The 27,832-nt window shown below is 51.4% G+C and overlaps 1 protein-coding gene across 5 annotated transcripts; it reads right to left on the reverse strand.

The window, feature by feature from the left end:
• On the reverse strand, nt 1-27,094 carry SH3TC2 (SH3 domain and tetratricopeptide repeats 2). Of its 5 annotated transcripts, none has more exons than XM_026858396.1 (18): nt 27,048-27,094; nt 19,608-19,727; nt 18,330-18,434; nt 17,930-18,057; nt 16,870-16,975; nt 16,382-16,525; nt 16,054-16,255; nt 15,335-15,408; nt 14,334-14,529; nt 13,181-13,317; nt 12,169-12,210; nt 10,362-12,065; nt 10,068-10,248; nt 8,409-8,559; nt 6,780-6,902; nt 6,107-6,257; nt 5,255-5,451; nt 1-4,895 (listed from the first exon to the last, which is right to left on the reverse strand). In XM_026858396.1, the coding sequence occupies exons 2-18, from the start codon at nt 19,690-19,692 to the stop codon at nt 4,704-4,706; spliced, it is 3,918 nt and encodes a 1,305-aa protein (XP_026714197.1). In that variant the 5' UTR covers nt 19,693-19,727; nt 27,048-27,094; the 3' UTR covers nt 1-4,703. The 5 variants fall into 5 exon arrangements, with proteins under 5 accessions (XP_026714197.1, XP_026714195.1, XP_026714196.1 ...); XM_026858394.1 differs by lacking the exon at nt 27,048-27,094 and adding an exon at nt 26,497-26,752; XM_026858395.1 differs by lacking the exon at nt 27,048-27,094 and adding an exon at nt 24,074-24,162.
• Between the last annotated feature and the right edge of the window lie 738 nt (nt 27,095-27,832).

The raw sequence follows: 27,832 nt of genomic DNA on the forward strand, positions 1-27,832 counted from the left end.
ACAGTTAGCAACTCTTGGCTGTTGCTCAGCCTCCCGGCATCAACCTCCGATACGCCTTCTGGCATACATATTTATGATCCCAATTACCACTGAACAAAAACCCAGGTTACTGTGAAAATAAATGATTTTTATTCTAAATTGCCCAGTTTACATACTTCACCTACCTCTGCTTAGTAGAACAGCTGGTGTTTACCAACTTCTCATTAATGTTCCAAGCAACAGAAGAAGATACTGGCTAGAGAAGACCAGCCACATCTGAGATAAGATGAGCTCAGATTTTCCTCTGCCTCAGATTCTCTGCTTTTCCACATCATGGAGGAGCCTCCAGCAGAGGCAGGCTGATGCTGGAGGCCAAGTATGCCAAAGTCCAAGGTTGACAGAGATGGATAAACAATGTGACATCTGTGGACACCAGCTACAAAACCTGGGCACTGAGCTCCAGAAGAGCTCTGCATAGCCATGGTGTGCTTTTGGCAGGGGTGGTGCATCAGCATCAGCTGTGGCTGATGACTCTGGTTAGGTGGATGCCCAGAGCAGGGTCCTTGGAATGGGAGAGGCGGCTCCCACCTGTACCCTGGATCCACACAGCACACCACCAAAATTCAGACTTCCCTCCCAAGCACCATGTGCTTTCCCTGCCCAACTGCCGTGCTTTGGCAGTACTCAGAGAGGGTTTCTATCCCTCGTTTAACCCATGGGATCTGAGTCATGGAGTGGAAAAAGGCTTTGCTGGAGCTGGATGGTACAGACAGGAACAGGAGGGTCTCTCCATCCAGTCCAGCCTCTGTCCAATACAGGCCCAGTGAAGATTTGCAGCACTGTACAGTAAGGGAATGACGAAAGATGTCTGCTGATAATTATTATTGTTGGGTGTTGTATTTCTGCATGAAAGAATAGTTTCTGTGTAAACCCAAATAAATCTAGCTATCTCTGCACTTCTGTCCCTATCTTAGAGACATGGTTTAGTGGTGGACTTGGCAGTGCTAGGTCAATAGTTGGACTCAATGTTCTTAAAGTTCTTTTCCAACCTAAACGATTCTATGAGTCTATCTGTATTTATTTATTACAGTTATCAGTGCTTCCTTTTCCCTAATGCCTTGGGAGGCTCACACCGGAGCTAAGATGATCCAAGAATTATTCTTGTCATGGTATTTCCACTGTCCAAGAATGAGTATATGTTAAAAAAATCCAGTCACTCTTTACTCCAGGCCTTAAATGGCCCCCTGAGGCATCAAACAAAAATGGGTCAGAGTGCCAGTGTTGGCTCTTAGGTGGGCTTATGTCAGGACTGGTAGCACTGGTGCCTGGAGAGTCACACTGATGAAAGACTGGAGTGAAACAGGTTGGCACCAGATCCAGATACTGGCACACAGAAGCACTGAAGCCAAAGTGAGGAGGTTCCTACAGCACCCTTTACCCTTTGGAAGTGCTGGAAAGGAAGGTGCTGCTTTTAGCAGCCATGTGAAGGCATGTGCTACTGCACGTGGTCCCCACCAGTCCTTTTTCCAGCTCATCTGGCTGAGGACTGAAAGAAGGAAGACTCCTGGGACTGGGCATGGAGCAGAGAGTCACATGTGACTCAGAAATAAGTCACAAGCCACGGCAAGATAATGACACCTGGTGTAAGAGGAGACTTGATCCATTCTTTCCCCTTCCCTAATTCTTCCCCCATCTGTTTGGGCTGACATTAGTGCTGGTGAAGGAAAGATGGACACTGGTGGCCAATACCTACCATAGGAGAAATACCTCCTGAGTTCCTACAGTCCTGCTCCTACAACCTTCTCTTGGAGCAACATCACAGCTCTGGCCAGGCTCTGCACCCTGCAGCACCTTGGGTGTATATCCCTTACGTGGTCCCTGAGATCCCTCCCTACATGCACACACAGGTGCTCCCTGCTGTGTCTAAAATACAGACAACTCCTCATTGCCATACCTTGAGAATGATGGACAACATCCCCCCACCCAAGAATGGGTGGAGGATGATAACCCCCAACCTGGCTGCCCCAGGACCTGAGCCATCACCTGGTGATCTCTGGCACAAAATCCCCAAAGTATCTGTTTCTTTGCCCATGAAACCACACTGGTGGCTGGAGGGACACAGTATCCTCACCCTGCCATGGGCACACGACCAGAAGCCGGTACGCATGACTGGCTGATTTAAATTTCACTTTATTTCCAAGTATTATTATGGAGCTTAATTAGCCCTGGCCACCCTGACCTCTCATCCCACTAGGAAAACATCCCAGCTTTGTCACAACATGTGGGAGTGGGCGGGCAAGCAGGCAGATGAGGGAGAGGAGAAATGATGTTTTATAGGATGTTCTCAAGGAGCAAGTCTCTTCTCCCCACCAACCACCACAAATTTGTTTGTTGTGATTTAATGGGGACACATTTGGTTAAAAACCATGGGCCAGATCCACAGTCCTTGAAAATCAGAACATCTCTGTTTGACTTCATGGAGCTTAGCTGATTTAGAACAGCTGAGACACTGACCCTCTATGTTCAAACAAATCATTTTTTTCTCACTGGTGTTAGGCGGAACAGCCTCGGGTTTGGCTCTAGAAAGGATATTTTAGCGGGGATACTCTCTGCATGATTCATCCTCCACTGGGCATAACTTTGACAAGAACTGCAACAGCCACTGGCCACTGGTCTAGGGGCTCTAGTACAGATAGAGGTCCAGCCACCCACATCCCCACCCCCAGGTGAAAAGGCTCTTCACAGCACCATAGCACCACAAGGACCAGGCAGTCTGGGTGAAGCAGCTGCTGCAGGAAAGCTATTGTGGGGTTGGAGATCACCACTAAGCGAGGTGCTGGGCACAGCAGGAGAGATGGGTGCAGATCTTGGTGCCAGGGCAGGACACTTCTGCATCACGCAGACCCTCAGGTCTTTCAGAGCCATCAAAGCTTCCTTCTCTTCCCTCTCCTTGATAGCCTGATATCCAGTCATTGACCTGCCTTCTGGCACACAGATAAGAGACTGTGCTTTTCCCCATGTATGAAAATAAAAGAGAAACTGAACTGAAAAACTGCTGAAAAGATTCTGCCATAGCACGGTGAGCACCAGCCACCTGAACTGAGAACAGGCAGCCCCATCGAATGAGGCAGGAAGGTTTGGGGGACCAGTTGTCCTCTGAGCTTGCTGTATTTCAAATGAGATTAAGATTTACCTCCTCTGAGCTCAGGGCTGAGGCTACCCTAATGGCATTGCAGGAATGTTCAGTAAACAAGCAGTAAAGTATTGCTCCGATGATGGATGCCTTGCATGGATTAGAAGGGGAAAATGAACTCAGCGTTTGCGAAGAGCAGCAAGGACATAAATGTTCTGCATTGAGTATGTCCAAGCAGTGGAGCATGTCAGGGAGGTGGAAGGACTTGGAACAGGGTCTCTCTGTGAAGCCCCAGCTGGGTGGCTGGCCACTGGTTGTCAGAGCAAAGAGATGAGCTGGAAAAAGTTGTTCATTCTTCACTTTGAACCAGTCCAGACTGAAAACCGAGGCTGGTATTATTATCACTCGCCTGTGTGAGGCTGCAAATGTGGGCATTTATTGCTCTCTGGTGGTGAGATGGGCTGGGGAGGAGAGCTGCGTGCTGCTCCCGGTGCTGGGCGGCAGCTCTCAGGAGAAGCCTCCTCCGTGCCTCCCGCTCCCCCTGCTCGCTCCAGCCATGTAGCTCAGGACACTTGAAGGCAGCTTGCTGTCTGCTGGGCAGCCTACTTCTTTGACTGCCAATGGTCCATGCAAAGGCAGCTGCCTCTCCCCACTGAAAGTCCCCCTGCTCCCCATCAGCACCCCTGTCTGGGGGGCTGGATGTGTGCCACTGCACAGTGTCCCCATCCTCACCGTCCGCTCCCTGGCGCTCCTGTGTCCCACGGGGCTCTGCAGCCTGGAGAAAGAGAGGCTGGGAAGGGTGCTGGGCTGCAAAGCTTTATGCTCATGCTTTAGATGCTGAAAGTCCACACGGGCAGCAGAGGCCACCCTGGCTGCTCCAGTGCAAGAGCTGGGACTGAATGGCAGGCCTGGGGTGGGGGTGGGCTCTGCCTCCCCCCTGAGCTGCTGCCCACCTGCATACAGGGCTTGTTCCCATGTGAGACTTGACCAGCCCTTTTCATTTTTCTCCTTTCACTAATTCTGCCTCTCACTGCCAAAAAGCTTTGGTTGTCCCTTGTACTAAAGGGGCCCCAGGCTCTACAGAGGTATGGGTCACAGACCTCTACAGAGCAGACAGAACAAAAACCAGATAGAAATAAATAAAGGAGTTGCTATTCAAGTTAAAAGACATCTGGGTCAGGCTGAGCTGCCCCATGGGAACTGACATGTGTGGGGCAGCTGGGGGGACAGGCAGGCACAAGGAAGCCCTCCCTGTCCCTGTCGCAGGCAGGGCAGCTGCACTCCTGAAATGCCATCTTTCTCAGCCCTGCTGCACCGTACACTCCAGCACCACTGCAGGGACCTCATCCTGGCCAGACACCCAGCCTCAATGTGCTGCCTGGACTGTGATGCACAGCCCTTCTCCTGAAAAATGAGGGTACTTGGTCCCTTGCCTGTAGGGGACAAGAAGCCCACATGCTGCCAGCTACTTAGGATGTGGCTCAGGACCTCTCCTGGACTGGCTGTTGTGGGGAGCACATGGACCCATGCCACTGGCATGGCACAGCGCTGGTTGATGGCTCATAGCGGAGTCCCCAGGGTGGCAGGTTGGTCAGACGACATGGCCACCTTCAGTCAGCCATCTGGGCCGGTGTGTGGCAGAGCCCGGTGTGCCCTCGAGCACCCGTGGGGCACTGGGGATGTCACCCAGCTTGGTATAAATGAGATCTTGCAGCTTCTGGTCTCCCAGCTCAGTTGCTGCGGCGAGGGCCAGGAGGAAGTAGGCTGCTGCATCCTGTTCATCCTAACGTAAAGGACAGGGCAGGCATTAGGAAGTGGCTTAATTGAAGATCACAGGGTATAAGGGAGCTGGAGCAGAGACCAGTGGTTCCAGGCAGAACCCAGTGACACCTGACGTCATTGAAATGGGCTTTATATAGTCGCAGCTAAGTGCCAGCACTTCTTTCTAAATTGTCTTTCCCCCTTCAAAACCTGGTTGTGCCAGCACTGTGTGCATTTATTCTGAAGCCGCAGATAGGATGGAGAGTCACAGGATGAAACAATCTACATGTGTGGCTGCTCTGCCAGTGGATGTGATACTCCACCTCCAGCTCTCTGTCAAGCCCGGAGTGTTCAATACAGCCTCAAGGAAAAGTTTCCTACCTTCAGTTTGTGCAGGGTCAAGTTGCCAAGGTGGCAATACACCTTGCAGTAGTACAGGGCCTCTCCAGAGCACTGCAACAAGGGGGGACGCAGGGCAAGCGTCTTCAGGTAGCAATCTTCTGCCATCTCATACATATGCAGAAAATAGTAGACTGTAGCCAGGCGGTGGAATGCAACCAGCTCTTGCAATTGATCTCCTGGAAAACAACAGTTGCCAATACAGTCAGCCTGCAGCACGCTCGCAATACATCCCCAGCCCAGCATGCTGAGCTGCTTGGGGATGCATATGCTCAACAGCCTGGGGGCATGGATATCTTCATAAGGAGACACTGGGTTTGAAGATGGTTCAGGGAAAACAGAGCCATGGGCAGGTTGCTGATGCCAAGGCTGGACAGATTGCCCAGGGACACTATCATTCAACCAGGGGATTTCTGGGGCTCTGGAAAGGGCTATTACAACACTGGTTCCATCTCCAACATTTATGCTGGCATTATGCCCATTCAAACTATTTCTGTAATGGGAAGGGATTAATTTATCAGAAGAGCCAGGACAGACAGGAAACTGTTCAGTTCTGTGCCATCATAAGACTTCCCTTGATCCGGTGTAGCAACAACTCTCTGCTCAGCTGGTCACACCACAGCCACGGCAGAGCACTCCCATATGGCTGACATGCAACCTAAAAAGGGAAGTGGCCTTAAAAAGATGTGACCAGTTAGGATAAGAATCAACAGTCTTATGAAAGCAGGAGATCCCCCTTTCATGGGCACACTGTTCTCATGCAGAAAGGCAGAAAGGCAACCGCCTCTGCAGAAGCCAGTAAGTCCCTGTGCCCTGTGGGTGTGCATCACTCACCGACCCTGATGCTCAGTCTAGCTGCCAGCGTGGCAAACTCCAGCGCCTTCTCGTAGCCCTGCAGACCGATCTGCAGCTCTGCCAGCTTATTGAACAGCCGTAGCTCTGTCTTAGTATCCTGTAGTTTCCTGGCCAAGGGCACAGCACCTCCCTGAGGAGAAAGAACAGTCAGTCCAGGCTGATCCTGGAGGTATCAGCACAGCACTACCCACAGAGGGGTGACAGAGCAGCAGGAGATGGATCAAGCGCTTGCCATGGCAGGCAGACAATGAGGTGGCTGAGTGCTGAAGGTTCAGGTTCTATGAAATGAGTTTCATGTCCCAGAGCATGGTTCTCAAAACCTGAGCCTCCCCTTTTTAGGGTGCCTGAAATTCTGACTGAGCATGTCCTCAGGAGTGACCAGCTCACACCTAACTGCCAGGATTTGTAATGCAAGAACCCTGTTCCCACCTCCCAAATGATCTCTGGGGCGAGCTGCAGCTACTGCAAAACATGTCTGTGCCCCCAGTTTCCCCCCTGCAGCGCTCTGGCAGACTCAGAATCACCCCATCCCTCTCCACTCTCCACCCCTCCAGCCTGGTCACACAGTCCTGCAGCCAGCCCTGGGGCAAAGCTCCTCACAGCCACCACCTTGCAGCAACACAAGGACAGAAATGCTTGGAGAGATCGATACCCTATAAAACTCCACCGCTCGATCTCTGTTTCGGCTGCCATTAAAAAAGGTATCACCTGCTTTTTCATAAAGATCCATGGCCAAGGAGAAGTTCTCCCATTTCAGAGCAGTCTGAACGGCTGCCTAGAAGGATAAAGAACTGGAGTAAGCCTTGGAAAGAGACATTTGCACATAGACATTGGTGTGATTAAATAAAATCAAGTCATCATAAATTTGAGCCCCTGTGCTCCAAACAGCATGGAGATGGGTTGGCCAGAAGGTGTATGGGTCTGTTGTGATGCATTGGCAAGTAATGTGTGTAAGGATGGATCCAGGAGCCAGATAACCCATCCCTGTGCAGGGTCAGTGCAACAAACTGATCAGCTGGGATATCCAACGGCATCAGGATTTAGAGTCGGGACAGTGGGGCCAGCAGTTGCCTTGGCCTTGCTCTGTCATTGGTATGATTGAGCCAACGTGTAGACTGCCAAGGGGATGAGACAGCTTATACAGAGAAAGGGCCGAGCCAGCAGGAGGGAGGGTATGTACATTAACTTCTGGGGAAGAACAGTTATTTGTGCCAATTACGCATTTGGTCCTGGTGCCACCTTCCAGCCAGAACATGTTGTTTCTTACACCATGATAATTTATCATTGCCAGTGACCTTGTCTGGGAAAGGGCCCTCAGGGACTCAGATGTGCCCTGCTGAGATCTGGTGTCAACTGGCCCTTCATAATGGGAAGTCACCCCTCCTTTAGCCCCTGCCTCCCTGCTGAAGCCACGAGCCAGGGAGGCAATGATAGCTCTTTGTTATGGGCCTTAGATCCCCCTTGTGAGCCCTAGGAAACAGGCTGATGCCTCATTTCACCCATGTCACTGAGCAGCCACCCCATACCAGTAACTCACTGCCTCTACCGCCCTGATTTAGGGGCAAGCTGGTGTGGCTGATGGGAAAGGCTCCTCTCCTTGTGCCCACCACTGTGTAACTCAGTCACCAAGCCCCACCAGTTCCGAATTGCTTCCTCGTAACAGAGCAAGGACACAAAACATCCTCTACATGTGTCCAGGCTGGTGCTTTGCTGGACACCCCAGCTCAGTGCAACTCCAGCACACCCAGCCAGCCTTCTGCTCTGCTCACTCTGGGCATGTGAAAGATCTCCCATCTTTTAATGTAAGCCTCTCACTGAATGAGGGACCCCTAAGACTTTATGAACTGCTCTTCCACTTTGCATCTCAGCTGATAAAATAATGCTAGAGATGGAAAGAAGCCAATAGTCTTCTACTTCAAGGAGTCTCCAAGCACTTCCCTGGCACCTTACCACTTATCTATTTGTATTTCAATGGGAGCCAGTCACCTGGCACCTCCAGCTTCCTTTGGCAGTCCTACATCACTTTCTTAGTCAATAAATTCAATTACTTTCACCCAAGAATCCTCTAAACCCAGTGTATGGAAGGAAAGATAGGAAATTTTGTGCCAGATAGTGCATGAGTATAAGGCAACAGCTCCTCCTTCCAGCAACAGGTTTACACTGCTCATAAGAACTCTCCCTTCCAGGTCTTCCATCCCCAAAAGGCTCCTACCAAGGAGCTGTAACGGGAATGCAGCTAGCCAGGGTGGGGATGGAACAGCTCCAGCCCCCTTCTCCATACCTGAAAATACATTTCCACCAGCTCATCTTCCTGCATAAGATAATAGAGCCTTCCCGCCTGCAGCCAGGCCTCTGCAGCTTTCACAGTCTCCTCAAGGTCGATGAAGATCCTTAGACTCTGTTTGGTGCAGTCCAGGGACTGTCTCAAAGCTCTGTGATGGTAACAGGCAAAAAGCTATTACAGACAAATCACAGGATGCCCCCAGCAACCAGCTGCAAAGCTACCACAACACCTCCCCATCGGCAATCCTGTCTTCTCCAACAGCTGCCAAAGGTTAGAGCCAAATGGACAGCCACAGCTCTGAGCAGTGCATCCTGGTAAAATCGTGGAAGTCACCATGATTTAGTGCATGTGTGTGTATCATCCGGCCACCTTAGACCAGCTTAGGACCCCAGTGCTCATCAGAGCCCCAAGGTAACCTGATCCCAGAGGGGCTGCTCCCCACGCCTGCTTGTTTTAGTTGATAAAAAGGGTTTTGTCGAGTCATCTGAAAAACCTATGTCCCCCTACACTAAGACCCAAAGTCACTCCCAGCTACACATGGTGGCATAGGCAGGGAGTGCTTGCACCTTCATTTTCCAGACAGCATCTGGCACCCCAAATCACATCTCTCTTATTGCTTGTCCCTCAGTGCAGGCAAAGAAGCAGATCTACAGCTACATGTGCAAGACCTTATAGCCCCTTTTCAAGCCCATGGTCACTAGAGGACAAAGGGACAAGCAGCAGGACGAGCCAGCAATTTGGACACACTGCCTCCAGTAGGCAACTGTGACAAAGAGAGCACCAGGCAGTGCCCAGGGCATGTTTGTTTGCTTGGTGTCTCGCCTGATGGCAACTGGACTCCAGCTGTCCTTCGAGCCCAGGGAATAGGGTGCTCTGTGATTTTAAATAGCACCATTCACATGACAGGCGTCTGCTTCCTAAATGCCTTCCCTCTGAACTCACTGTGACCTAGCATGGGAAGGTTAACATCCAAGTTAATGACAGCCCCTGCCCATTTGTCCTTCTGGGACATGGGAGCTAGATCTCCCCTGTTTGACATGTTTGCCTTCAAAGACTGAAGAAAGTCTGTGGTCTGTTCAAGTCCCTCTCTCCCCTCCCACCCAATCTAATCGGTCACCTGCATGTGTCAAGCAAGAGATTGAAAGGTGAGCTGATATGGGTTTTAAGTACCTCCCTGGGGAAAATATTCCAGCAGAGATAGGAAGGGCAGACTCAGCAGCTGGAGGCTGAAGCCAGACTTATTCAAGTAAGAGATAAGGAACCTATTTTTACTGGTGAATGGTGATTAATCACTGGAATAAGCCTCCAAAGGAAGTGATGAATTCCCTGTCGCTGGGTCCCCTCTGATCAAGGCTGGATGTCTCTCTGGAAAGCTGTGTTTGGCCAGACCCCAGTTCTGTCCCAGCTAACAGCCTGGTGTTTGCCTGGCTGTCACGGTGCTCTGGTTGACATTGAACTGTTCCCCTCTTCACCACACAGCGACAGCTCACAAATCCCAGCAGCACATTAGCTGGCAGCCTGCCTGTGGGGCAGCTAGAGCTACCACGCGCCTCCCCCACCTCTCTCTCTCAACACCCCACAAAAGCCACTGCTCTGTCTTCGGGTGAGCAGGGACCCCACTCTTAACAGCATCGAACAGCCACAGACAAGACTTACCCAGATGTGCCCAAAGCCTGGTAGAGCTGGCTGAGGGTCTGCTGGACATTGCCTTCCAGCTCCCTGTCCTGCAGCTGTTGTGCCAGAGATACCCACTGCTCATGGTAGGTGATGCAGGCCTGGAGACTGGGAGACACTTTGCTGTAGAAATGGCAGAGAGACTCAATGATGTGAAGCTGACCTGCATGGTACAGGGAAGGGAAAAGGAAGATAAGGGGACTGCATTAGAGACCTGACAGGGTGCTGCACAGAGATGAACGCTGCCCTGGTTCCCACCAGCAAAGCTGTACTCACTCCTCACGTTATGCCACTTCAGGGCAAAAACCAACGCCAATTCATAACAAAGCTTGGCATCTTCCATCCTCTGCCTGTTCACCATGGCCTGCGCTAGCCACAGCAGCACTCGCACCAACTCCATCTCCAGGTCTTCGCTGCCCTGGAGCTCAGCATAGAGCTGAGCCGACTGGAGCAGGTAGAGCTCAGAGAGCTGACATGCCCCACGTGAAAGGCTCAGCTGCCCCAAGTTAGCCAGGGCAATAGCCTGGTTCCTCTTGTTCCCAGTTTCCTTGGCTTTGTGCAGGGCCCAGAGGTAGTTCTCTGCAGCCTTTTGCACCTGCCCTTCTCCTTTGAGGGCAATGGCCAGGAGATTGTGCACAGCTCCCCCCTGAGTCATACTGTCTGTCCCATGCAGAGAGCGCAAGAGCTGCCACATGATGTCTGCAGCTGGGCCCGGCTGGCTGTGCAGGAGATACATCCACCCCAAAGAGAGAGAAGACTCGAAAGCCTCCTCCTCGCCGATCAGTCTGCTGAGGGTTACAGCCATGGCTGCATAACGAACTGCCCCATCCAACACGCCGTGCTGGAGGTACATCCTGGACAAGATGGCACACAGCATCCTCTGGATGGGCACAGCTCTGGTCTCACAGGAGAAATGCAGTGCTTGCTTGAGATAGAAACAAGCCAGTGCTGGGATGCTGCTCCTCTCCAGTTGGCTTCCCAGGAGTTTGGAAGTATTTTGGAGGATGAAGCCAGCTCTCCAAACGGGTGTCAGTGACCCTTTGATGCCACTGGGAACAAACAACCTGGCAGAGGCGAGAGCAATATTTGGCAAGTACTTCTTGTCATACAGGTAGCTCAAGATGGGGGTGGCATCCAGTGGCATGGAACTAGTGTCTGGGCTGAGTAAAGTGGTGGTGAGACATTGAAGATGCTCGGTAAAGGGCAGTACTTCATCATTTCTGCCAAGTTGTAGGAAGAGCTTGACAATAAGGAAGCAGACCCGTGCCTCCAAGAGAGCATTACCCACAGCGATGGCTTCCCTCAGGACATACATCATGACTTCCAGTTCATTCTCAGAGCTGAAAGAGCGGCCAGGCAAGCAGACAAGCAAGGCCACTGTTTTTCCCAGCAGGGAGGAGAACTTGTGCTTCATGTTCTGTTTCAAGTAGATGGAGGCAAGGTTCACATGTAATGCAGTCAACAGGGGCAGGTCCCCAAAACCCCTGTCCAGGATGCTCATGGCTTCCTCAAAGTAGACTCGAGCCTGGGAGAACTTGACCTTTTTAATGCAGAGTTTACCCAAGAGGAAACAGAGCCTGACATGAGCCCAAACTGAATGAGTCCTCTTGGCCCAGTTCCTGGACATCTCAAGGTACAAGACCAGTTCATCCTCGTCAGAGAAACCATAAAAAGTGGAGTTGAGAAAAGAAAAACTGAGATCATAGAGGCTTTGAAAACTGGGCACATAACTGTCTTGATTAAGAAAGGTTAATATGGGGTCAAAGACATCAGCATCTTCCATGTGTCCAGCATTCAGGTCAATAAAGAACTTGGGATCATCAAAATCATCCAACTTCTCCAGGAAGACATCTTCCAACATAGCAGGGGCTGATTCACTCCCTGGGCTAGACAGCTCAGAGGTGCTAGTTGTAGCCAAGTCATTTATTTCCTCCCAAGAGTGGGACAGCCGGATATCTTTACAGCCACGGAGAACAGCCTCTGGAAGGGACAGGCAAACCACAGTGGGATGTTTCCCCATGCCAAAATTCACCCTCAGAAGTCATCATAAAAGCATGCCATTCTGTCCTTTCCACGTACTCACCTGATGGCACTTTTGGGAACATGGCTGTAGGTTCAAAACCATCTACACAAAGAGACAAACAGAGAACAAAAAGGCTGAAGCCTTGGTCAGTGTTAATGTGCAGACACAGTGCTCAAACCTCACAGAGGTCTCCTGCTGTGCTACTAAATGCCAGACCTAAACGTGGGAGAGCAGGCTTACTTCTGGCCACAGGCACCACACGCAGATGCAGTTTCAAACCTCCTGTCTGCTGGGGCTTGGCTCCACATAAGACCATGGAGAACAGCTTTTAGCTGGTGGCGAAGTTAGCACCAGTAACATTATAATTACCTGGGAACAAGCAGGTCTTGTTTCTCACAGGTAGGGTTTTATCAGCTCTCTCTCTCTCTTAAGAACATTGTTGTGTCCATTCAGAGGTTTCAGATACGTGTGTATCTCTAAGGGTCTACCCCGGGCTCATTGCACCTGAGCTGGCTGGTCTGGGAGGTCCCCTGAGCCTCCACGGATTCCAAGCTCAGCCCTGCATGGCCACATTGTGCTTCTAGGTAGTGAGAAGGCAAGAAATAGAGATTGTGGTCCAAAAGCCACACAGCAAGCATAGAGAACCTGAGAAGAGTACCCAGAAACGCTGACCTCCTGGCTCCCGCTATGGGCTTGGACATGGTGTCACCTACCCCTGTAGCTGTGCATCCCCCTCAGTATAAACCCAAGGGTCAGACAGCAGCAGAGGACCTGCTATAGGCAGGGACCTACAGCCAGGATCAGTCAAGAGCAGCATCTGCCAGGGTGAACTACAGCTGAGGAGCTGCCCTGGAAGCAGAGAAGACCTCAACAAAGTGCAGTGTGTCAGGGCCCAGCTCTTGAGGATATCTACAATGTCCAGGACCAGCTGAGCAGAGGGCTTGAAGGCTGTGTCAACCACAGCCACTGTCTCCTCTGCAAAGCCCCATGCAAGGAGTTCTCTAGACACTGCCCAGCACTGCTTTCCACGGGGAGCCATGGGGCTGGGCACATAAGGAGAGGGAAAACTCACCCAGCCGGTACACAGAGGTGATGTCAGTGCGTGCCAAGTCACTGAGGAGAGTGGTGAAGTGCTGTTCGCCACCATTGCAGGGGATGTGTAGGAAAGGGGATTTTTCTTCTTCACTCAGAAACACCAAGCCTTTTCCCCTAGGTTGAGGCAGACATCAAGGAAAACAGTCAACATGTCCCCATCCCCTGACACTACATCCAAAGCTTTCCCATCCCTCCTCTTCCTCCCACCAGAAATCTCTGCTGCAGATGAAAACAGGAGTCTGAACACCTTCCTCACCAGCACTCTCAGATCCAGGTTCTCCATGGAGGAACTGATGAGTAACAGAAGGAAGGACCTATTGGTCTTTTTTGTATCCAGAAGCCCTTTCTGAGGCCAGGGCAACATCTGATCTCCTCTCTGTTCTCTGTAGTGTCAGAGAAAAATGCCTAAGACATACCATGAGTAATCATGATCCAGGAAAGCCCAACAGACCTAGCAATAGTTTAAGACTTCATCCTCCCACACACACTCTTGGAGGAGAAGCCTTTTTGGATAGGTATTGAACTGGAGATGTGTCTCTAAGCCACCAACTGTCCAGATAATCAGAGTGGGGTTGTGTCACCGTTTCTCCCCAGACAACTCTTGTCTGTGTACTTGGGAGGGTGTTTAACTCTGCTCAGTGAGGAACTGTACCTGTGGTTGTTCTGCCTTGAAATCCCATGGAAAGCAAAAGGGCAGAAGGAAGCAAAGCAGGAGTTCGTTTCCTCAGCAGTGATTGCTCTCGCCACCTTGCAGACTCACAGCCCCTCAGACAAAGCTACAAAGTCAAGAACATTCCTAGGTGGAACTGTGAAGACAGCTTGTCTGGTACACAGAAGTCCTGGGCTGCCTTAGCATAAAGCCAGGTTTAGCCCAGGGCCAGATCTGTTCCTCTCCAAGAATCACCTGAGGCAAGTGCACTAACGATTGCTTTGTCTGAGCAAAGACTCCTGCAGCCTGTTGGCAGCAGAGCCTGGCCAAGGCTTCTGGACAAATCTCAGACAGATCTATGAAGGCCTTGCATTGCAAATTACCTGCCCTGAACTCTCATATAACCTTGAGTTGGGACTTGGAATCTTCCCTTCATTTTCTCCTGAGTTTAATTCAATCTAGAGGGTAGCAGTAAACTTACAGAGGTTCACAAGCCTCGGGACTTATGTATTGGGTTGAGACAAAGCCGATGCTCCCACTGCTGATGGATTTGCCCACAAACCATGGGAGTCCTGGAATGAAGAAGCCAATGACTTCTATGCTGTCTCCTTTGGAGAAACTCAGTTCATCCCATGCAGCTCCTCTGTGGTCCTCTGTGGCTGTGCACCTGCCTTTGACTGGGAAAGCAAGGCAAACAAGGGCATTTCAGTGTGAGGCCACTGTTAAAACTTCCCCACTGGAAAAGACTTGGGCAAGGAGAAACCATGATTTCAGTTTGAGAAGGCTTGAGAGGGCTCTGTCCCCTAAGATTTATTGTACTCTCAGACTCAGATCTCTGCAGTTTCTTCCTGAGAAGATGTTTACAATAAAATATACAAGAGGCATGGATAAACGCCACAGCGCCAAAGACTGAAACCTCTGAGAGCTGCAGTGTAAAAGGTGGCTGGAAACATGGAGCATCACAGAAGCTGCACTGTCTCAACTCTGCCAGGAGTGAAATTTTTAATAGTGCAAATGTCCATCACACTACATGCCAAATTCACACCTGCAGTGACCTCCCATGTCCAGCACGTTCTAAACAGTGCCCGTGTCTGGGCAGGAATGGCCTGAGGCTAATGGGTGAATGGTGGGCACAGGTTTCATGTGCACACTGGTGGAAGCCTAATTATTTAAAACTTCAGTCCTGAAAGAATTAAGGGAGAGATAAAATTGCAGTAGAATAGAAAAACCCAATGACAGGATGCCACCAGCAACTCTCTGTACTCTGTGTTCCTCAGATCATCCTTTTAAGTACATGCAATTTGCAAGCTCTGTTCTCCATTTCAGAGAGTCCAAAGATGCAGTATTCCCTTAGAGCACCTTGCAATGGATTGTCATTGTCAGAACAAGAGATGGGCCCTTTGCATTTGTGGCCAAACCCAGGTTTACAAGAGCCATGCCATTCCCTGGGGAGGGCAGCTGCATTACACAGGTATCACTCACCAATTGGCTGAGAGGTTGTCCCACTGATCTCCCGGGAGATGCAAAAATTCACAGCATAGTTCTTCAGGAACCACCTGCAAGACAAAGGGGAACCACTGGTCCTCTCTGAGAAGTCCTGTCCTCAGGTCAGCACCAGGGATGGTCTCACACAAGCAGGACAGATGTTCTGTCCCCTGGGAGTTCCAAGAGCTGCTATGGAACATGGCCAGCATGGCCAGTTCAGTAATTCCTTGCAGTGGTGTTACTGGACACACAGGGCAGTTTGCACTTCACGACTGCAGCCTCACACCACATGGTAAGAGCAGGATAAATTTGCCAGGCTGTAAGGAGGATTTCACTGTGTGAGTACAAGGGGAGCTGCAGGTGTCTTTGAGGCTCAGGCAGGTGTCCAACATGAGGCCCTACTTTGATTGTCATTACTTAAGCTATGCTTTTTCTCCCAGTTATTCACCTGTAAATCAAACAATCTCATGTATAACCTAAATCAATATCATACAAGAATGGTATCTGAAGTATGTCCTTGCTCTGTCCCATTAACAGGACCTGAACTGGTTCCAGTGGTTGTCTTCATACATAATGTAAACCCTCATAAAATTGTGTAGCTCTTGCTCATTGCCAGAGGCAAGAGCAGTTTCTCACCCCAGGCTTGGTGCCAGCTTATGCATCAGCATCAGGAAGGAATCTTGGCTTGAGCCCTATTAATTGGCCAGTCTACTTACTGGTAAAATGGGTCAGGTATTGGCTCTAGAGCTGTCACAGGAACCAGGCCTCGTTGACCTGTCAGTAAAGACATCCCTTCCCACTTGGACTCCTCTCCAACATTCTTCACATGGATCAGCTCATTCTTGCAGAGCTGCAGGCCTTCCTCTCCCTCCTGTTCCTGCTGCCAGACACCGGGCACTGCCCTGGAAAAGAAGTTACCTGCAGATAGAAAGAGTCATGCCCAGGTCAATAGCATCAGTGTAAGACATAGCCCAGCACAGGGCTACAACACAGCCCTGCTGAGATGTTTTTGAGGAAGTCCCTACACATGCAGTCCCTTCTCACCTTCCTGGAGTAGCAGACCCATATATATGGTGGCCAAGCGATCTTCATCCACAGTGACTCTGATCTCTGTGTCCTCCATCAGAGCACAGTTCAGCCAGCACTCCTGGTCAAAGAGAAGCTGCTCCAGGCAGCTGCCCACATACCCTAAGAAACCCAGAGGGAAAGCTGTGTTAGCGCCCTCCTTCACTGGGCAGGATGAAGTGCTCTTTGGGTGTTTCCCAGTGTGTCGTCTGCAGCCATGCTGTGAGGCAACAGCCTCTAAGTCTGTCTCCATCCCCAAAATGCAATAGGGGGATTACCCAAAGGCATCCTCCTTTCACTGATCCAGACAGTGGTTTCATAAATCTGTAGGTGGACACCAAGGCCTTTCTAATTCATATTCTTCATCAGTACATCCTATTACATTACTGTTTTCTTGGTATCGAAGAATACCTTCTCCAACAATGCTTCTCACACTGTTTAGATCTCCCACACCTTGAAAACATTACCTAAAGTCAGATACGTGGAAAACTTCCAGACTTCTTCTAGGGTTTTGAAGGTGAGGATGAACCGATCCTCCTGTGCCTGCATACAGACCAGCCTGGCTGACAGCTCCTACACACGGAAGACAAATCAAGATTAAGGGAAGGTCCTGGGACGCTGACAGGGGTGTCTCCTTTGTCAGCCTGGGAATAATATTAGACCCCGGAATGAGACTAGGCACTTATTTATTAGTATAGTTGAGACCAAAGCTATGTGAGTGGGTTGCCTGGGGCTAAGGGGAGGGTGCTCCAGCCAGTCGAGTCCTTCAGCCAGGAGGGATGACAGCTCCGCATGGTGCAGCAGTGGGAGGGCAAAGAATGTCCATCTCCTCCTCCTAATCTTTTCGCCTGTGGTGCACACCAGAACCACTGTGCTTTTGAAGCCCAGATGCCTGAACCATACCACACGTGGGTTAGTGTTCATTCAGGACAGGCACAGCTTCCAAACTGTAGCTGAGGCTGAAAGCAGCAACTGTGCCTCGAGGAAGAAGCTCTTTCCCTGTTGCTGGCACTAGTATGTCTGCACTGTTCAAGGTCTTCTGGGAAGCTCTGCAGGGAGCTCTGAGGGGCCAGGTCCTTAAAAACCAGCAGGGAAGGAGAGTTCAGTCCAGGAAACATCTCTTATGCCTGTGGTGATTTTTCTATATGAATCTCAATACTCTGAGAACCCCTGATCATGTCCAGAGATGTCACCTCCACCTAGGATCTGAGTCTGACACACAGCTTTGGTGATCCTACCCCTGTGAAAAGATTCACCCCAGGGCTATCTGCATGATCCCTCAGGCAGCTCAGAGCCTCCAAATATGAGGCTCCCGACATGAGGCTCAGCTTTGCATTTTCCTCTCACCTGTTACCAGTTCATTTCCCCCATCATTTCAGTCCCCTACAGAGTACCTGGGTGCAGGAACGTACTCTGCAGCAGCCTTGGAGGAAGTCTTTCTTGGCTAGGTTTGGTATCCCATCACACATCCCACTACTGCAAGAGCCTCCCAGTACATGTTCTGCTCTGCTGGGCTGGGGCTCCTACCTTGAACAGGGCACAGACATCTCTGTTGTCACTCTCCAGGGCCCACATCTTCTTTCTGGCTGCTTCCTGGAGCTGGGAATTGAGGCACCGGGAGGAGCGGCTCTCAACAGAGAAGAAGAGCGAAATCTCTTGAAAAGGAAATGTGCAGGGTTAAGGGGAAGAAGGAGCTCTGTGCCACACAGAGCTACCTCTGCCACCCTTCCTCCCTGCAGCCAGCCCACCAGTGCCTCCAGCCCTTGCCTGGTTGCGATGCTCAAACAACACAAACCCCACGTGTCATTCCCCTTCAGCAGCAAAGATGAGAAGCTCAAGGGACAACAGGGTATCGGTTAGCTGCGGTGCCAGGCCCTGCTACATTCAACCACTAGAAATCTGGGTGATGTCAAAGGCAGCATCTTACCTGGCGGAAAGCCCTCCCCGACAGCCAGCAGCACCAAGGAGGTGTCTGGCAAGCCTTCTGCTGCCTTCATAGTGGGGTTGCTTGGCTCCGATGCCCCAGCCTTACCTAGCAAGGAGGGGGGGACACAGAAGAGCTGCTGTCAAATTTTGTGGCAGAGGTCTAGAATACTCTGCCTAACCGTGCCACCTGAAAGCAAAGCCCGTGGGTCGCAGCAGATCTGGCTGGGGACTGTGTGAATCTGCTATCACCCTAAAACCATGCTCAAGGTTGGAGGCAAGATCAGGGACTGATGTGTCCTAACTACATGATACCCTTGATGACTGGCTTCTTTCCAGTGGAGGAGTGGCTTTGAAGTGAGGTGACTTTCCCTCCTTGCTCTTGGAACAGACCCTCAGTGAGCAGATTTGGTAGAAGGATGACACCAAGACACAGAGAGTTTTTCGGAGGAGATTTCAGAGTGAGACCACTTCCCTAGCACAGGAGAGCCAAGGGCTTGCAAAACTCTTTGCTCATCAATTTCACAGTCAAAATAAGATTTTCTCCCCTGCCTGATCTGGTCAGTATCTGAAATCCAAGCTGCATTCTTTCTGTTTCACACATTGTCAACTATTGCCATAAAGAATTTGGGAACTGAAATTTAGCTCGTAATTATGTTAATAAAGGCTGAGGCACATAAAAATCCATCTTGCTCTTCTGCAACTGTATTGGCTGTGGAGGGATAACAAGATTAAAAAGCAATTTCTGTCAGTAATCAGATTGGACTTGTAAGACAAACACATACCCAGAGATCTGGAGCTGGAACGTGCAGCGGCTTTTCTAAGTCACTTCTCTGACCATAACTATACTCTACAGTTCTTTTATTGAGCCAGCTTTGCTAGTCAGTCAAATCAAGTGTTATTTGCATGCAGAATTATAATCATTATTTATGGTTAACAGTAAAAAAGAATGACCCAAGGACAGACATGTAATGAATAAGCTTTTCTTTGAAAGAAAAGGCTCTACATTTTTCAACAGCTAATTTGAACACACTTAAAGGATGTCATCCAGCAACTCTGTCCCTTTCCACTCATGGGGGAAACAGAGATAGGGAAGTGAAACAAGCCAGAGGCAGAGCTAAACTCGAGCTGGCTCCTGCCTGGGCTGGGCTTGACTGCTGGTTGCTTCACTCCTCCCTCCCTTCCTCTTCTCCCTGCATCCCGGCAGACCCCAGCGGGCTCCGCTGGGTTTGGCAGGGCCTGGTGGTCAGGGGCTGGGTCCCCCTTCCCTGGGGGCAGGTACCTGAGGCCATGGTCTTCTCTCGCCACCATTTTCCCTGGCGCTCAGCTGCGGTGCGCTGCAGGTGGTCCCAGCGGGGCAGGAGCATGGGCGAGCGGGGGCAGCAGGAGTCACACTCTTGACCTGGGGAAGATGGGTGGTGGGGAGAGGCGTTCAGATCCCCAGCAGAATGCTCCCTGCCCGAGGGGTCTCCATACGATGTGTTGAAAGAAGTGGCAGGTCGGACACCACTCATGCCACCTCTGCCAGCAGCATGACCAAGCATGCTGGTGGGTCTCCACAGAGCCAGGCGGGGACCAAGGTCACTCAGGCAAGAGGAGAAAGGGGTTTGCTCCCTGCAGCACTCGCCGATTTAGTGTTTATTTTTGTTTGGACCAGACTCAGAAAGGGAACTGGGAGCTTTTTCAAGAGACCAATTGAAACTGCTGGTGGGGAGTTGCTCTCAGTCGCCCAGTGACTCATTTACCTCCCTGGTGCTGAAGTATTTTGTAACAGTGGGCAGGAAGCAGCCCCAGCCTGGAGCCAAGCACAGGTCCGGGTGCTTGGGGCTGCACTCCCTGCAGCTGGGGCTGAGGCACTTGCGGCACCCGCTGACACGGGCTCTCCCAGAGGACACATGGCCACAGCTGCTGGCCCTGGGCCACCTCCCTCCTCCATCTCGTTAGCACAGCCCCAGTAGCTCATCCAGGCATGCCGGTATGGGAATCGCACCTCAGGGGCTGGCAGCACCCCATGGGCTCTGCAAGCCTTACGACGTTTGAGGTGCTCCTGGGCAGCAGTGGCAGCAGGACAGGGGTGGCAAGAGGGGTCCTGAAAAGCCAACAGCATGGGAATAAACCAAACTCCTGAGTCATCTTCTCCCCTCCCTGGCCAAAATGCCCTGCCGGCTTCCCCACACACCCAAATCCAGTGACCACAGCAAGTGCCCAGCAAGAGGAGGGGACACCAGTGACCATCTTGGGAAAGGCAGGCAAGTAGCCAAAAGAAAGCTAGTGTCCAGCACTGGATCTCCCCACCAGCCCCGTCATCTCTGCAGCCACAGGTCTCACAGCCCTGCTTAGACAGAGCAGGACCATGTCATCCCCACACACAGCTTACCTGTGCACCCCAGGGACAAGTCCTGGTGCCAGGGGGTCCCCAAGCAGCAGCCCATGTGTCCAGCAACTCCACCAGCCCCGCGCCAGCAGGCTGCTGCTGCACTGGCAGGGATGAGCGTGCTGCTCCCTGCCCGGCTACCACCGCGGCTCAGCCCCAGCCCCAGCCACAATGCACAATGGGCCTTTTGACCAGGCACCGTCTGCTGGCGAGGCGGGGGTGGTGGGCACAGAGTCAGAGAATGGTTTGGGTTAGAATCATAGAAACATAACATCATTTACGTTAGAAAATGACTTAAAGATCATCAAGTCCAACTGTTAACCTAACACTGCCAAGTCCATCACTAACCATGTCCCTAAGTGCCACATCTACACCCCTCTTAAACACCTCCAGGGATGGTAACTCAACCACTTCCCTGGGCAGCCTGTTCCAATGCTTGACAACCCTTTTGGTGAAGAAATTTTTCCTAATATCAAATCTAAACCTCCCCTGGTGCAACTTGAGGCCATTGCCTCTTGTCCTATCACTTTTTATTTGGGAGAAGAGATCGACATCCACCTTGCTACAACCTCCTTTCAGGTAGTTGTAGAGAGCAATAAGGTCTCCCCTGAGCCTCCTTTTCTCCAGCCTAAACACCCCCAGTTCCCTCAGCTGTTCCTCATAATACTTGTGCTCTAGACCCTGCACCAGTTTCATTGCCCTTATCTGGGCACACTCCAGCACCTCAATGTCTCTCTTGTCATGGGGGGCCCAAAATTGAACACAGTATTCAAGGTGCAGCCTCACCAGTGCCAAGCACAGGGGGACAATCACTTCCCTGGTCCTGCTGGCCACACTATTTCTGACACAAGCCAGGATGCCATTGGCCCTCTTGGCCACCTGGGCACAGTGCTGGCTCATATTCAGACAGCTGTCAACCAACACCCCGGGTCCTTTTCTGCTGGGCAGATTTCCAGCCACTCTTCCCCAAGCCTGTAGTGTTGTGTGGGGTTGTTGTGACCCAAGTGCAGGACCCAGCACTGAGCCCTGCTGAACCTCATACAATTGGCCTCAGTCCATCGGTCCAGCCTGTCCAGATCCCTCTATAGAGCCTTCCAACCCCCAAGCAGATCAACACTCCTGCCTAACTGGGTATTGTCTGAAAACTTACTGAGGGTGCACTCGATCCCCTCATCCAGATCATTGATAAGATATTAAACAGAACTGGACCCAGCACTGAGCCCTGGGGAACACTAGCTGTGACCTGCCGCCAACTGGATTTAACTCCGTTCACCACAACACTTTGGGCCTGGCCATCCAGTCAGTTTTTTACTCAGCGAAGAGTATGCCATGAGCATCCAGTTTCCTCAGGAGAATGCTGTGGGTAACAGTGTCAAAGGCTTTACTGAAGTCTAGGTAGACAACATTCACAGCCTTTTCCTTGTCCACTAAGTGGGTCACTTTGTCATTGAAAAAAATCGGGTCAGTCAAACAGGACATGCCTCTCATCAAGCCATGTTGACTAGGCCAGGTCACCTGGTTGTCTTGTACGTGTCACGTGATGGCACTCAAGATGATCTGCTCCACAACCTTCCCCAGCATCGAGGTCAGGTTGGCAGGCCTGTAGTTCCCTGGATCTTCCTTCCAGCCCTTCTTGTAGATGGGCATCTCATTCGCTAACCTCCAGTCAACTGGGACCTCCCCAGTTAGCCAGGACTGTCGACAAATGATGGAAAGTGTCTTGTTGAGTGGTTCTGCCACCTTCTTGGGTGGATCCCATCTCACCCCAGAGACATATGTATAGCAGGTTGCTAACCATTTCCCCTTGGATTATGGGGGTTTCATTCTGCTCCCCATTCCTGTCTTCCAGCTCAGGAGGCTGGGTATCTGAAGACAACTGGTCTTCCTAGTAAAGACTGAGACAAAGAAGGCATTCAGTACCTCAGCCTCTTCCTCATCCTTTGTCACTATGTTTCCTCTTGCATCCAATAAAGGATGGAGATTCTCCTTTGCCCTCCTTTTGTTTCTAATGTATTTATAGAAACATTTTTAATTGTATTTTATGCCAGTAGCCAGATTAAGTTCTATTTGGGCTTTGGCCCCTCTAATTTTGGCCCTGCATAACCTCATGACATCCTTGTAGTCCTCCTGAGTTGCCTGCCCCTTCTTCCAAAGGTCATAAACTCTTTTTTTTTTCTGAGTTCCATCAAAAGCTCTCTGTTCAGCCTGGCTGGTCTTCCTCCCTGCTAGCTTGTCTTTTGGTCCATGGTGACAGCCTGCTCCTGAACCTTAAGATTTCCTTCTTGAAGAATGTCTGGCCTTCCTGGAGTCCTTTACCCTTAGGACAGCCTCCCAAGGGACTCTGTCAAGCAGGCCAAACTCTGCCTCCAAGGTGGCAGTTCTGCTGACTCCCCTCCTTACTTCCCTGAGAATTGAAAGCTCTATCATTTCATGATCATGCTCGAGATGGCCCCGAACCATAATAACATCACCCACAAGTCCTTCTCTGTTCACAAACAACAGGTCCAGTGGGGCACCTTCCCTAGTTGGCTCCCTCACCCACTGTGTCAGGAAGTTCTCTTCCACGCACTCCAGGAACCTCCAAGACTGTTTCTTCTCTGCTGTATTGTATTTCCAGTAGACATCTGGTATGCTGAAGTCTCCCAAGGGACCTTTAAAGACCTTGTTCCAACCCTCCTGCCATGGGCAGGGACACCTTCCACTAGCCCAGGTTGCTCACAGCCCCGTCCAACCTGGCCTTGAACCCTGCCAGGGAGGGGGCAGCCACAGCTTCTCTGGGCAGCCTGTACCAGTGTCTCACCACCCTCACAGCAAATAATTTCTTCCTTATATCTAATCTAAATCTATGTTCTTTCAGTTTAAAACCACTGCCCCTTGCCCTGTGACTATAGACCCCAGTGAAAAGACTCTCTCCATCATTCTTTTAAGCCCCCTTTTGGCATTGAAAGCCTGCAATAAGGCGTCCCTGGAGCCTTCTCTTCTCAGCCTTTCTTCCTAGGAGAGGAGTTCCAGCCCTCCAGTCATTTTCATGGCCCTCCTATCCTATGAATCCTCTCTAACAGGTCCGTGCCTTTTTTTGTGCAGGGGGTTGCAGAGCTGGATGCGGCACCCTGGAGTCTCTCATCCTGCTGGCTGGAGTTGCTGCCTTGTGCTGGCCCCACTGTTGCCCTGAGCTCCTGTCTTGCCCTTGCCTTTGGGAATGCATCGCTTGGCCCACGTGGCACATTCCTCTCATTCCTCTTGCTGGCCATGGCATGGGGAGCCCCACGCCTGCCCAAGCCTCCAGCTGGCTCCTCCAGAGAGCTTCAACGCGGATCTCTACCCACCTCTAAAGGCATCCCTGTTCCTGACACTGCTGCAAGCACCTGTCTTACCTGTGGGGATGCACCGCTGGGGCTCGTCCAGCATCCTCCATCTGGTGCTGGCTGTGCAGCCACTCCTGGACTGCCCTCCCAAGCCAGCACTTTCCCTGATTCACAGCACTGCCTGCTCTACAATAACCTCAGCAGAGCAGAGCTACGTCCAGGCAAGCCACAGCTGAGCTCTCTGCAAACAGAGAGACTGTGAGCTCCTGTGGGGCTAGCAGGGCTCATCTCATCTCTGGGATCAGAACTGTCTGAATCCCAGATGCAAACACCAGGAGGGAGGGATTTGTCTGCTGTGCAGGATCCCTTGTGCTGCCCAGGATTGAGTCTTATTGCCTCTTTGTTCACATGCTCTGACCTTCCCAGTCTCCAGGATCAGGACTCAGGACCAGCTGTGTGGTCTCACTGTGCTATGGGTGGCAGATGTCTGCAGACCATCTCTAGGGAAAAGCAACACAGCCCCTGCAAAATAAAAACCAAAAGGTCTAGGGAGAGAAGTCATAGATAGGGAGGTCTTTTATGGATGGACCTTTACTTCAGCAACCAGCCAATGCCAGTGCCACCACTGCAGTGGCTCTCCCAGATAGCCAGGCTGCATACCAATGCATGACAAGGCCTTGAGCTTCTCTAGAGTAGTGAGTAATGACACCAGTGAGTAATTTCTCACCAGATTCCCATGCCATGATGGGGGCTGCCTGGCACCACTGCAATAACCCTAAAACAAAGCATGAGGAGTATCTAGCTGTGGGACAGGCTGTGGCAGGATAGAGTCCGTGTTCATGGAACTGGCGGGGAAATTTCTAACAAAAGTGAAGTCAAACCAGAAGGCTTTGCAGGGAGGGTTGCACCAAGCGATGCTCCTGTGCAGACCTGGCCAGGTACCAGCCTGCCCGCCCAGCAAAAGACTGAAAGAATGGGGATTTCTAGTCCTCATCAGGAGAAACCAGATGTCAAAATGTTGGGGTTGCCTGAAGAAGTGGACCATCCTCCTTGCTGCAGCTCACCCGCCCTCCTGAGCCCCAGACATTACAGTGCAAAGTGCTGCAGCTCTCTCCTGGTGTGCTAAAGTCGAGCTGATGTTTCCCATATGCTGCAGGGACCTGAACGAAGGGTGAGCTGCTGAGACAGGCCGGCACTGCTCTCCCTGTGGCAAGGACACTGTCTGTTCCTGTTGCATGCTGGCCCTGGAAAGCTCTGCATTTAGAAAACTCCCCCAACTGACCTAGGGATGCTCCAGAGGTGCAGGAACTGGATGGGAAATTCAGATCCAGGCATGGGTTTCAGCCTGCCTGTGCTCAGCCTGTGTTTCTGTGATGGAGGCAGGCACATCTTTACAGAAAAGATGTTGCTGTTTTGGGCCCAAGTTGTCAAAGTGGTCAACATTCAAACAGGGCAGGTGTTTTCAAAGACTTTTGTTTCCCTTAGAATGTTGTTGTTTTTAGCAACACCTCCTCACCAATTAGTGTCAAATTCTTCTACCCAGTGGAAAATATTTTTTTTTTTAAATCAACAGAACGTTTTGTTTCATTTTCTAAACAAAAATGTCTTCCTTTGTGGTCTTGAAATTTCTTTTTTTCTTTTAAGTTTACCTAGATAACTTAGTGCCTAAACTCACCCCTCTGCAAGCAAAGGTATCAACCTCCTGTTTGACCTGAAATGGAATTTTCCTTTTGGCCATCAACCCAAAAACCTTTCATTCCACTTCCTACTCTGTTGCTTACAGACCCTCGATGTCCCCTGGAGAGAGCCCATTGCTGCTGCTGAAGCCCTCAGACTGGCCTCCCTGGAAAAACCTAGTCCTAGTAAGTATAGAACTTACTTATAGAAAGTATATTTCCTGGGGGTCTCAGCCTGTGCTGGCTGTGGGTCTCTGCCTGTGCCAGCTCTGCAGGGTCTCTACTGCCTTTGTGAACTCAGTGTAGCCAGGCCAGGTAGCGTCTGCAGGCAGAGCACCAGCCAGCCACACTTCCCTCCCCAGGGCACAAAACAGTGGGCAGGGGGACTGGGCACACTCTGTCTGGGGGACACAGCTGCTGCAGACACTGTTGGTCTCCAGGGCTGTCATGCACCAGCACCTTTCCCCGGGACCAAATCCACTTCCTAAATGCAGCGTGTCTGCCGTGATTTCTGCTGTCCGTCTCCTATCAGTTTCTGGGTACAAAAGACCCAAAACAAACCTATCCCTCCCCGGTGTGCTCATCATCGCCACATCTGAGCCTCCAATTCAGCAGGGACCAAAAATGGAAACTCTGCCCCAAGCTGGATTTACGCAGCCGTGTCCCGGCACTGGACCGCTCCAGTCACCTGCAACCGCCGTGTCCCAGCCGTGTTTGCTCAGCTGGGGACGAAGGGCACAGGCATGCGACCGGCGCCCAGCGAGAGACCCAGCACGGCGGGTGCAGCGGCAGAGCGGTGCAAGCGGCTGTACTGACCTGCTCCTCCGCGGGGCCTGCGCGGGGCCCCTTGCTCTGCTCCCCACCACCGCCTTCCTCCTGCAGAACTCTTGGCCACGGATCTCCAGTGTCTCCAGGCTGGGTCCCCCCGAGGGAACGCTGCCGGCGCCGGGACGCGGTGCGCACCCGTGCGTGTGCACAGGGCTGTGTACGTGTTTGCAAGGCGGGTGAGCGTGCCCAGCACCGCCACTCCCTCGCACGAGGAAAGGAATTTCTTCCAAGAGTGGCTTATCATCTTGGGAACCTCCGCTTCCCAGCAGAGCCGCCGGCGCGGAGGTCAATGAGTTACCCAGAGTTATGCTATAAACAGCCCAGCACGCCGGCAGACCGCTGGCTCCCGAGGGGAAGCACGAACGCCCAGGCACCACCTTCGCCCTGGCTCTGCAGTAAACAGGGGCCAGCCAGGCTGCCCACGGACACAGCATCAGGGAGCGCTTGGGGCTCTGCTCAGCCCGAGCGTGACCACACTGGCCACGGCTCCATCCCGTTGCAAGCGGCTGCTTTGCGTGAGCAGCCTGTCCCACACTCACCTGTCCCCTGCTCCCAGCGCTGTGTCCTTGGGACTTCAGTCCTTGCGTCCTCGCTGTGCACCGACAGCCTCTCCTACGGCACAGCCCCAGGGAGAGGCTCTACCTGTGCCACGGCTTGGGCATCCCAGGGAGGTGGAGGGGGTGCTCAGCTCTGAAACTCCCTTCTTCTCTAGCAAAATGCATATACAGACACACAGAACAAGAGATCTGTGGACCCAGCAGTATTTGAGCACCCTGGCTAAACTCCGCAAACAGGGCTCACAGAGAAAAATACAGGGATTTTCTTTTTTTCTTTTGAAAACAATGAAGGAGTTAATATCAAGCTTTTCTAATATTCCTGTTTCCTTCTGGGAATGCTCAGAAGCTGCCCATTCCTTGGCAGGTTCAAAACGCAGCCTCACTGCTTTTTACTTTGTTATTTAAAAATGAACCTGAAAGAAAAAGGAAGTCAGCCTAAACCTGACTTCAGTCGGGAAAAAAAGTAAACAAACAAGATGAAACATTTTGTTTCAGGTCAAACAAACTCCTGTTTCATTGGTTTTGATTCTCTGAAAATAGGTGGGGGGACCGTTTTGGCGTTAGGTGGAGCGGTGCTTTCCTTCGCTTCTCCTTGGAAAGCCCACCCAGCCCGAGCACAGACTGCAGCTGGGAAAGCCACAGTGGCACTGGCAGGAGCAAGCAGGGCCAGCGGGAACATTTCCTCATTCTTGCACTCTCTGCTTTTGCTTTCACCCTCTGCAAATGGGCGCAGAGCAGTGATAAGCACCTGCCCTGTCTCTTATACA

Source organism: Athene cunicularia, assembly GCF_003259725.1.
Source record: "Athene cunicularia isolate RWA chromosome 13 unlocalized genomic scaffold, athCun1 chr13_part1, whole genome shotgun sequence".
Classification (NCBI taxonomy): domain Eukaryota; kingdom Metazoa; phylum Chordata; class Aves; order Strigiformes; family Strigidae; genus Athene; species Athene cunicularia.

What these genes read in the sequence shown, in the direction of transcription:
- SH3TC2 (XM_026858394.1), bottom strand. Translation starts at nt 26,752, where the DNA reads ATGATAAGCCACTCTTGGAAGAAATTCCTTTCCTCGTGCGAGGGAGTG. An exon ending in CAGGCCCCGCGGAGGAGCAG is followed by an intron (nt 19,728 to 26,496) that starts GTCAGTACAGCC and finishes CATCTTCCCCAG; the next exon opens with GTCAAGAGTGTGACTCCTGC. An exon ending in GAGCGGTGGAGTTTTATAGG is followed by an intron (nt 6,258 to 6,779) that starts GTATCGATCTCT and finishes CTTTCTCCTCAG; the next exon opens with GGAGGTGCTGTGCCCTTGGC.